This window comes from Dreissena polymorpha, chromosome 10 (genome assembly GCF_020536995.1).
Source record: "Dreissena polymorpha isolate Duluth1 chromosome 10, UMN_Dpol_1.0, whole genome shotgun sequence".
Classification (NCBI taxonomy): Eukaryota; Metazoa; Mollusca; class Bivalvia; order Myida; family Dreissenidae; genus Dreissena; species Dreissena polymorpha.
In genome coordinates this window covers 31,827,387-31,839,084 of record NC_068364.1, presented here as the reverse complement: position 1 = coordinate 31,839,084, position 11,698 = coordinate 31,827,387, and the positions used below count along the sequence as shown (strand labels likewise).

The window sequence follows — 11,698 nt, the reverse complement described above, 5'->3', positions numbered from 1 at the left end:
GTAACAGATAATAAACTTTGCAATCTAGAAATAATAATGTTTATGTTAACCATAAATAGACAAAAAACAGTTCATAGCCACCGTGCTCCTTAACGATGGTATGTAAAGCAAGATATAGCAAAGGTGTGAAATTGCATTTTATATTGAACTAATGTTTGTGATCATTTATGTATTCATTATTTATAATGTATGATTTATCATTTGTATACAATTATCCAAAGCTTGTATTTGGTGACTAAAATTTCTCATGATTTTATGGAGTTACACTTATTATAAAAGTCAAATTGTGTATTAAGAGTGTTACTTTACTGTGACTCATTGACCTCATAACCTTTCTTGGATGTTCCCAATTTTGATGTTTGTTTTAATTAGATCTAGATGTAATTTTCTGTTGGTTCTTTATTTTTGCTAAACCCATAAAGGCAAACTTATACATTTGAGTGAATATACACTGTTATACTTTCTTGTCCCTCATTCGGTAATACTATGATTTTCGCTATTTGTTGTTTTTAGTTTCTTTTTTATTTACATTTTGGGAACATATGTTGTTTGTTTTTAGTTGGGTACATGCGTATTTTGTTAAGACACTTTATGCCAATGCCTTAAATATCAACACATTTAAACAATCAGTTGAATCAGAACGACTCAAAACATACTTTACTATTGGCTAGTTATAAAACGTCAAAGCAACCGAGAACTACAAACAGAAATTAAATTTAAAAAAATTGGATGAAGAGAAGTCGACATGTAGATAGCTCCAGTCTCCGATCTCCGATACCTTCATATTGGCGATTCGACACTTGAATCGAGGTGTAGATTTAGTGAAACTATCGTTTTGAATGTCAATGAATCTAAATTTTACGACATTGCATTAATACTTTATGCAATAGTGTAACAGGATTATTGCCCATTCTGATTGTATCACAAATTACACATATGATTTACAATTTTATTTCTGACAGGACCTAAAGTCTTCATTTAATCGTATAAAACATGTCGGCGCTTGTGGTCACGTGCATGATTTTTGGCGGCGAGTCACACATCTGAACAGCCATCTGTAAAACACATGTATTATGTTTATATTATATAGAGGATATGTGTTGGATTCGGTGGAATATAGATTTTATTTCATAAGTGATCATAGAAAAAATATATATTTAATGATCACGAGTGAACTAAAATCGATATTCTATCGAATTACACACATTTTCTTTCTATTTTATGCTTTTTTCACTGTTTATTATTTACATTGTAAAAGAGTTTTACTGGATAATTTCGCTAGAATAAGGACATCATTGCGTCGAAAAAATGACGCCTTTTCACAGTAAAACAGTGAAAATGATCGATAATTTACACTGTTATTTTTCACTATTTGCAACAGTGAAATATCAGTTTTATTTCTCTGATATGTCTCTACAAATCACCGGAAAGCATACAATAATATGTTGCATTATTTTTTTTATTTATTATGAGCCGTTTCACATTTGTTCTGAAAAAATTGTATTGCCGTATAATGACGTGGTGATACATGAAAAATGTGTTGCATTAACTTTCCAAGGCGATGACGCCAGTTGTATTCATGTTTGTGTATGTGATGTTGTCCGCCGAGTAGTCTAGTACATTTACTTAGTGTTTCACTGTTTTGCAATTAGCCCCTTGCCATAAGAAAACAACACAATTTTGAAGCTTAAATTTGTTACAATATCAATATATATGCACTAGAATCGATTGTATTTATGCTTTATTACATCATAAAATGATTTGTGTAATGACATCGGTTTATCCTCTCTATATAGAAAAAATCAATATCAACAAATAATTGCACACAAAATGATATTGCACTTGAAACTAAATACGTGTGAACATATTCTTAAGCTGGCTTCGAATAAAACTAAAACACCAAAAAGAACCTTGAACCCCTCGGGTGCATGAAGACAACCGAGAAAAATCCCCGACAACGACGTAATGGATGAATATGAGTTTGTCTCTGCAGTAATCTCTATTACAGGCGTGTACATTGGAACAGCCGAACAATGTGTCATGACCTGAAATAATGTGTATAACTTTTAAAAAATGGTTTCATATTGGTCCATACAAAATTGCCAGTTTTTTTTTTAATTCCCTATCAAATATATTGGAATTTTCAAAGCTAACGTCCTGGTATAAATGTATGTACATTTTAATCTCGGCATAAGTCCAGAACCAGCTTACTATCAGCAATTCGATTGTAAGCTTAAGCGTTAGTAAGCAATAAATCAATAAGATAACTTAAATCAAAAGTGTTTTTTTGGTATTACAATAACAGGTATTAACCCAAATCCTCAACTCAATCATTCATTGGCTTGTATTTACTTATGATTTTCTTAAACATATAAATGTTCATTTAAATTTTTAAACCTTGTGGTCGGGTGCCCATTCGCTTGGATGTTGCACTTGACAGTAGTCCATAACAAGTGCTTCCGGTGTCGCATGGTTACCGGAACCCGGACACGCCGCCGCATGGTCATTGTGGGATATGAATCCGTCCGCTATGGCCAGGACCGTATTGTACTTCGAGCATGTAAGCGCATCTATGGGTTAAAAGGACTGATTTGTGTCAGGGTATCTCACACAAAAGATGCATACCAAACTGTGACATATAATAATAATCTTATTAAATTTGGAAAGAATAATACAGTTCAACATGGAGAATAATTGTTTTATCACATTCCTTTAATACTCTTTTTTTCTTCGGGAAACACATTTATAAATTTAGTTATATATAGTTTAAGACATGCAAGATGGTCTAGTTTTGACCACACTTGAACATGGTTAGAGTATGGCTTAAATATTGTTAAGATAAACATTCTGATTAAGATTAATCAAGTCATGAGTGTTGTCCTAGATTGGAAACTTTTTTATATTTGACCTGGTGTCTAGTTTTTCTATACGCATCTGACCCAGGTTCTAACTTTGCGTAGAAATTGTAAGGATAAACCATGTTTCATCGACGTCTAGTCAAAAACGTTGCCCCTAGATAAGTTAATATTATTTAAAATATTTTATCTGCTAACCTACTTTCTGAACGCAGGAGACCAATATTTAAAATTGGTATAAATAATTTAAAGATTAATATTTTGACCACGTTTCCTAAAGATTAAGTCATGCATGTGGCATCTAAAGTGTTTAAGAGGTTTTTCTATGATTGATCACTTGACCTTTTATAACATTATGACTGAGTTGTATAAAAATCGATTGATAAATGTAGCATATATCATTGTAACAACGTTTAATTAAATATGTCAACTGATTACTTAGTTTTGGATGAACGGATTCCTGATTCAAACTCGGCGTAGGTATTATATACATACACATTTTGGAAAAGTTTGATGACGATTACCGTAATAATTTAATTTTAAGTTTTCGGACATTTAACAATATTTTCGTTTCGAAAAGTATGTTAAAAAAAGAACACGTGCCCAAACATTTGGAGACATTAAAAATAGTGCATTGACGACCGGATATATAAATAAATATATATCGATCATGGTTCAAACATGAGCATTCTATTTACCGATACTATAGTATGAACCTGTAATGTAATAAAATAAAAATCAATAAGCTATGAAAAAAGTATGTTCATCAGTCGTTATTTAACAGCTTCAATTCTTTGAATTACTCGCAAAAGATTGCAATACGTTTTGGAGGGGTAAGTATTTGACACAGTTATCTTACTGGGGTGAAAATATTATTATCATCGGTATACATGGTTATGAACACAATAACGCACGCGTAATGGTCCATTGTTCTTAAGTTTCCATCTGCCAGATTTGTTGACATTAACCCGGGTATAAAAACGCAAGAACGAAGTGACAACTTATAAGCAAATAAGGAGCAGAAGTACTGTAAAATAACTGTTCAAATTTACTGTACAAAATAGACTCATTAAGTATAGACAGACACCCGTTTGTGAAAAATGAGTACTACACGCCAAACCCATTTTTGGGTCACTAGGTAAAAGGTCATGGTCACTGACCTTAAAAAAATAATTCTGACAAGCTTTCATTTATTCAAAACTGCACCTGTAGCCGGGCGTGGCACCCGTTGTACGGTGCTCTTGCTATGTTATTCCAACATCAATGACTCAATCATTAATTCGTGAAAGGATAGTTTGAAACTTCGACACGATACTATGATTAATTTAGAACGTTATAAACTAAACTGTTACATTTCCATAATTACAATTTGTGTTGGTCCATACACGTGTCTATCATTTACACCATTCCTTACGCTTAAAATAAACATTTTTAATTAAAGTGATTGGCGAAAATATCATCAGTAGATATACATCGGAAAACAATGTTGAAAGTAGTTATGTCGCCACGGCATAATGGATATGCTGTACGCCTAGCGACTGGGAGGTCACGGGTTCGATCCCATTTGTGGTAGCGTTTTTTTTAGATCTCCCCCATAGGCACCAAGTACTGGTTCTAGTCCCGGGAAACGGACTCGACAGTGCTTCAAATAAACATGCGGCTTTCTATGCAATCGAGCTTAAAACAAAATAAATAAATAGGTTCAAATAAATAGGCTTAATGTCGGATGTAAATATTTTAATTCTAATTATATTTGATGAAATAAGTACTTGAAATACAACGTTTACTAAACCAGATGTACTTGAAGTGCGTTTGTATTAGAACAAATGTGCTTATCTATAATTATTTACGTAATTTATGTCGTTAATTAAATATATTTCGTAAGGTTGGTTGTTTGAAAAATCAAATTATGTCATACATATTTATTCTACATTAAATTAACACACACTTGCTGTTAAATTAATTTCCCATTTTCAGGAAACACAAGTATCCACGATTGACCATATGGACTGCTACCATGGCGATCAAGAAATGAATATGAATCAACCTCAAACACTGGTTGCAAGGCCCATACGCTCACCTGTGTACATATGTAACTCTGTTGTCGTCGCAACCGTTGTCGTCGTTGGCGCTGGTGTTGTGCTTGTTGAGGTTGTTGGTGCTAGAATCAGAAGAAAAACGATTCAATTAGTTGTTTATACGGAACCCAATGGTACCTGAGCTCCAGTACCCCTAGTTGTATTGGATTCGAATATCCATCTATCTTTTTTCCATGCATCCATTCAATAACCCATCTTTCCTTCAATCCATCGATCTATCAATCCATCCACCCACCCATTCATCAATCTTTATACAAACGGACGTATGTAGGTACATATCTTTAAACAGCAAACGTCGTTAAATAGACCACACTTTTTGAAATTTACAGCTAGTAACTTATAAATATTTTTTTATGAAAAAACACATGCATTCGTTTTTTAGTTTAAGTAATACACTAAACTGAAAAAATATTATTTATGCGCAGACGAAATTTAAGTTATATGATTAACCTTGTGTCGTAGTATGAAACTATTTTTACCAAGTTGTTTTAAATATTTAAAATTAAAAAATTATATTGCAAATCATCTGCCATAGATGTTTATACAAGGAATATATAATTTGCAACATAACACAATCACAAATCAAATATCTATATAAATGCACATTCAGTTTATGAACATAAGCTCACCATCACTATTAAAATGAACATGAAAAGTGAGCTCAACAGTTCATCAATAATGGCCCACTGATATGGAGCTTAGTTAGTGCGGTTGATAGAGTGCTAAGTAGGCTGCATACAAATATAATTAACCCATTGATGCCTAGTGGACTCTCCCATCCTTCTAAATTGGATCACTTTATTTCCAAAATAAGTGATGTCTAGTAGATTTATTTCTATATTTAGAATATTTCTTACAGATATTCCTTTAAGCAAACAGCGCAGACCCTGATGAGACGCCGCATCATACGGCGTCTCATCTGGGTCTACGCTGTTTGCCAATGCCTTTTTCTAGAAGCTAGACATAAATGGGTTAATTTTTCTGTTACTTTATGCAAAATTCTGTTCATGGCACGTTGTGAGAAATTGTTTTAATTATTGTATTCAGTTCTAGCGTTTTTGTCCAAAAGGTTTTCATCTATTTTTTGAACAACTTATTTAAAACGTTATGTAAAATTTAATCCCAAAAACGAATGTCATATGTATTGGTTGGTGGACTTTGAACCATTGTTGTAAGGTTTAAAATAAGAAAATTTGCACAAGTTTATTTGCACATTGAATTAGATATCTGCATTTAATGGCATACAGCATAAACCTGTACTTAAGATTGTTGTACAATGACTGTGTTGTAAAGTGTCGATAATGTTTGAGATCCTATTAACCTTTTACGCAATACAAACGTGGTATGGTAGCTAGCAAGTAATATAATGTCAAACATGGTCTTCAATACACAACACGGTAAGTGTGCAAATCTTGTGTACATGTTGAAATAATATGCCATCAAACGCACATTGCAATATTAATAAATGGCCTACTTACTAAGCCTTTCTTCACAGTGTTGCCCTGTGTATTCGGGTTTGCATTGGCAAACCCTCAAAAAATGTTGATTCGTTGCATAAAGACAGGTACCCCCGTGTTGACACTGAGTGTTGTTTGCACATGAGCCTATGAAATAAGATAGCAATTAACGTGACCTTTCAAAACCAATTTTTTTATATATAAAAACGTATCAGCATTGACGTGTAGTGACATGTAATAATGCTCCGTGTCTTTTTGTTTGTTAAGTGTGCTTCCCGTATTATTTATTTCAGAAATAATTTTTAAAAAATGTAGTAGTAAAGCTAGTATTACGAGCTTTGGTATTATTGTATCTGTTGTTTTACAATTTAAAAACACAGATGTAAATGTGGATATAATGTTGGAGAATGCCTTTTACAATAATGGTTAATGTCAGAAAAACCTTCAAGGTCAAAGACAGATTACTGGAATTGCATTGCAAATGACAAGCGACAAAACAGAACAAAAAATAATATTCCACAAAAATGGTCAAAGTATTTCAGAGTAAATTGGTTAAAATGTCAACTTTCTGAAGTACGATAGAATCGATTGAATACATGAATGAGATAAATACCTTACTGTGAACAAATTCCCAACGTATATATGATCTGGCACGAGTTGTCATATCATACCATATTTTATTAAACGAGTTCAGGAATTATGTTAGTAAGCGAGCCTTCGCGAGCTTTCTAACGAATTTCCTGGACGAGTTTAATAAATTCATGTATTCTGACAACGAGTATCAGATCTTTCTTATCACATGTTTTAAATGAGCAAATTAAATAAATATCGACGCAAACATAATGATAAATCCCGAATGTGTTGTTTACATTTTGTGACGTCATTTTACATATTTAAAGCAGTAGTTTATTATTAATCTGTTTTTAGCGAGACAACGTGAACATATGAAGACAAAAAATGAAAGCAATGGTTGGTTTTTGGTATCCTTAGGCAACTAATAACGCGTTTGGAGATGATGGAGCGATAACTATATAAAAATGTATTCATTCAAATCCGTATTACGATAAAACCTAGGATATCAGTTTAAACTCCCCATCTGATAACCTAACTAGTTTGATGAGTGGTGATGAAATAATTAATTCGGCCTTTCCCCACACTGTGATTCAAGTAGGGGAGTTGTCAGTAACAGGCACAAGCAAGTGTACTTAACACGGGTTATTCGGACTTCCCACTTAAGTGTAATATGATTTACCGCAGTGATTCTAAGAGGCGTGAATATATAAATTATTGACAAATTAATGAAATGCTCTATTAAAAAACATATGGAAATATTATTAAGGGTAGAGGAATTTTACAATTTTATATATAAATAAAAATTAAAATAAACGTTATTGAGAGATGTTTCATTTGCTAAGTCTATAAAATCGCATTGAAAGCAATCGAGTTTGTATATTCACATGAATGTAACCGTTGCAAATGATGAGTTAACAATATCGATGCTACGAAAATACTTGATTTTAAAACAAGAATATTGTGAGGTTTTAAATAAACATATTGCGTAGTTCATAAAAAATAAACTAGAATTTAGACATGATATTCGTTTATAACATATAAAAAACATGTATAATATAATATTATATATAATATTCTACATATATAAAACATATAAGCATAATTAAGTCAACCTTAAAAGACGACCGACAGGGCAATGCATATTTCTTAAAGATACTTTGCGTACAATATACACATTGAACTACGTGTTACATATAATATTCTGAGCATAGGAAACCTAGGACTATGTTATGTTCCAAAAACAAGTCGTCTTTTCTCGTATACACGGTTTTATCATCGTTTTTGTTAACCGTACTTACCTGCAAGAAAGAACCCAAAGGAAGTACAACAGGAACCAAGCACCAGTACTGCAAAAAGCAATTTTTATCGTATGCTACGGCATTCGTATGGCGGATATCGTTGCATAACTGTTAATACAAATGAAACAAAAATGACCAGAAGCCAATCAAAAAATATCAACTAAGTTCAATATTCAAAAACGTTACAAAAATATTTAATTTATTAACGTCGTTATGTATTATAAACGTGCACATAAACAACGAAACATTAAAAAGAATTTCGATTTAAAATAACAAAAAACTATATTTGCGAGTAAAACACAATCGTAACCTTAGATCGCGTGTAATTGTTTTATAAGGTCTGTGGTTGTGACATCAGTTTAATCGTGAGCATTTAAACAACGGAATTTGTACATGGGTCATATCAGACAAAATATTGATTTACCTTACAAGAAAACTAACAAGGTAACTAATAAAATCTGTCTTACCCATTATAAACATATTCATCATCTTGGTCCTTGTTTCTTTGTTGCGATTCGTAAACCGTTTAGGTCACTGATAAGCGGTTCTATTAAATATTTTATTACGTGACAGCAGTTGAACGGATTCGATTTTGACCTCATTAAAGTGGCCATTTAACAGATAAAGCGTCGTATCGACGCGATCCGATATTTTGAGAAACTACGAGAATTGCTTATATAGCTTAAAGATACATCCGCTCTTAACATGAGCGTGGATGGTCGATTGGTCAAGGCGGGAGGCTTTTAACTCTAGGACTCCAGGAATCCAGGGGTCAGTGGTTCGAGCCCTGTTGAGGGTTACTTTTTTCCTTTTTGACGATGCTGTTTCAGCATCGTCTAAGGTATGATACCATCAAAAAAATCTTCACAATGGCGACCTATGTAAAAGACCGAGCCAGTCCGATTGAGATAATGCTCGAGTCGTAGAAATACCGAAATTCCCCTAATTACCGAAATCCCCAGAAATCCACCGAAATCCCCAGAAATCCCCCTTAATATTGATTATTTCTCAAAATACTGCGGATATTAATATAGAATATTGCAAAATACACTAAAATAACTGATAAAACATTGTTTCTATCCAAGTTTGATCGTGAAAAACTAAAATATAAACATTATTACTGGGAATCCCAGTATGAATTCATAGTGCATATTTGCACAAGCACGATTAGGTACCCAAAGCCCCGCTGTAAAGACCTTCAAGTGTCAAAAATTAATCTGGGGCTTTTTTATATTATAAAGCAGCGGTACAGTCAAATACTTAACAATAATATCCCACTTCTGTTGGAAAATTTTGACTTGTAGCGGGGATTTCTGTATTCTACATTCGCCTAGCAGAGTTGTCGTTCGTGTTTCAACATTCAACAATGGCCGCCACCATGAGAATCTCGTGTCAAAACTTTCTTGAAGCATAAATTGGCTTGTTTCGCTATTTAGAAGCTGTCATTTAGGGTATATGAATTATTCATTCACTAAATCTCCGCTTATGACAACAATAGATGAAATTCGAAGGGTATATACTCGATTTGAATGAAGGACTTTCTGGATCGTAACAGCTTGACACGGCAAACTGGCATACTGGTATTTTTAGTTATCAATTTAAGTCACATTTTGCTTTATTAATTGTATTCGAGCATTTTGCGACTTATTGAATGACTATGATACCCGATATCAACATTTTATCGTGGATTTGCAGATCACCAAGCTGTCCTGAAATTCAACATTGATTTCAAACTCTGGTTTGTACTCTTTCTTCTATGAAAGTACTTTTTATCATTTTAAAGTTAAATGAACTGTGTCACAGTAAAAGAGACATTAAGGCGATTGTGGCCAGTTTGGATCTAGATCAGCCTGCAGTCGCTTGAAATATGTTTGCTTAAAAGCGGTTTTCTTACAATAACAATACTTTAAATTGGATACTGATTGGACTGCGCTTTTCCTGTCACCTGGCTCAAATAATAGAATTGTCATTAATCAAATCATTTATTTCGAATATTAATCTTTTTTTTTGTCCCTCGGGATCAATGACTCCAGCACTTTCCTGTTGAGAATTTAATATTGCTAAAGGCGATGCTAGGGGGCGTGAGAGATGTTGCACCTTCCATTATTGCTCGATTGTTCATTGTCGGCTCGGGCACTACGTACATGTACCCCGGGTACTCTTAAGCATACGTACATGTATCCCGGGTACGGTAAATAAACTAAACTGTACCCGGGAAATTTAACCCTAAATCAGTCGTTGTCGACTTTTTTTGTATTAATTATATATACACATTTATGTCAATTTTCTGTAGAATGGCCTCTATATTATCGGAACACATACTAAAAAAGCATGTTGATGCAGTGTTTTTTTAAGAGAAGTTTGTTTAAGATAATCGGTTGCGCGTTTTACGACATCGGATTTTGGGTGCGAAAACAACTCGGGTACAGTCTAATATTGACCGAGTACATTTACGTATATTTACCGTACCTGGGGTACATGTAAGTATACTTAAGAGTACCCGGGGTACATGTAAGTATACTTAAGAGTACCCGGGGTACATGTAAGTAGTACCAGAGCCGACAATGACCAATCAAGCTCCATGATCTCTCATGAACCGACTCAAAAAACCGAGTCGGCAATATTTGACTTAATTTTTGGTTTGGTTGCTCTCGAGGGATCGAAACATTTCAGAATCTTCCTAAAAGCCCTACAGGTTTGATCCCCAGAAGCGACATTTAAAAACTAGCCAACTTTGTTATCTAAAAGGCCGCTAAACCTGATATACAATGATAATGTGAATTTTCTCTCACATGATGTCCATCAGTTATATTATATAAAAACTCACAGCAGTAGTAAACAACTGGACAATAATTAATGAACGCATCTTTCACTTGTCTTTGACACTTTGATTTTGACTTGGCCTAGATTTAAATATGTGACTTGACTTTACCAGCACTCTTGTAACAGAGCTAAAGTTTAAATGTACCAATGAAGATCACCTAAATCCAGATTTGCTTTTATAGAACTGTGGAATGTTTTAAGGGTGTGACAAATAAGCAAAAATTGGTCATTACCCAGAGGCCAAAACTGATCTATGACTGTTTTAAAACAATAAAAATCAGTGCCTGATTAAGATTTCCTTACATAGTTCAAACAAAACTAATTTCAGAAGCCTGGTAACAGTTTAACGGTAATGTTACCAATGTGTCAGAACAGGGCCTTGATTTTGAAATCTAGGACATGCATGGTCATTTCTTCATGAAATTAGGACAAAACATTGTATTTTAAGTCCTTAATTGACCTGGCTATAGTTCTCAGATTATTATAAGCTCAATCAGTATATTTATATCATTATTTATGCTTTGTGTATTGTAAACATATACACAATCATGCAGTTACATGATAGCAATTAATAATATCAAAGCTACCCATAC

General features: G+C 33.4%; 1 protein-coding gene across 1 annotated transcript; it reads right to left on the bottom strand.

Moving 5' to 3' along the window:
- Positions 1-935: 935 nt before the first annotated feature.
- LOC127847822 (multiple epidermal growth factor-like domains protein 11) lies at positions 936-8,866 on the bottom strand. Its single transcript, XM_052380015.1, has 7 exons — positions 8,750-8,866; positions 8,283-8,330; positions 6,433-6,558; positions 4,936-5,016; positions 2,398-2,570; positions 1,911-2,045; positions 936-1,055 (listed from the first exon to the last, which is right to left on the bottom strand). The coding sequence occupies exons 1-7, from the start codon at positions 8,769-8,771 to the stop codon at positions 975-977; spliced, it is 666 nt and encodes a 221-aa protein (XP_052235975.1). The 5' UTR covers positions 8,772-8,866; the 3' UTR covers positions 936-974.
- Positions 8,867-11,698: the final 2,832 nt, after the last annotated feature.

Excerpts from the sequence above, each read along its gene's own strand:
- LOC127847822 (XM_052380015.1), bottom strand. The coding sequence starts at position 8,771 with ATGATGAATATGTTTATAATGG. Across the intron at positions 5,017-6,432 it reads ACACTGTGAAGAAAGGCTTA|CACCAACAACCTCAACAAGC; the intron begins GTAAGTAGGCCA and ends TTCTGATTCTAG. Across the intron at positions 1,056-1,910 it reads ATGCACCCGAGGGGTTCAAG|ATGGCTGTTCAGATGTGTGA; the intron begins GTTCTTTTTGGT and ends TGTGTTTTACAG.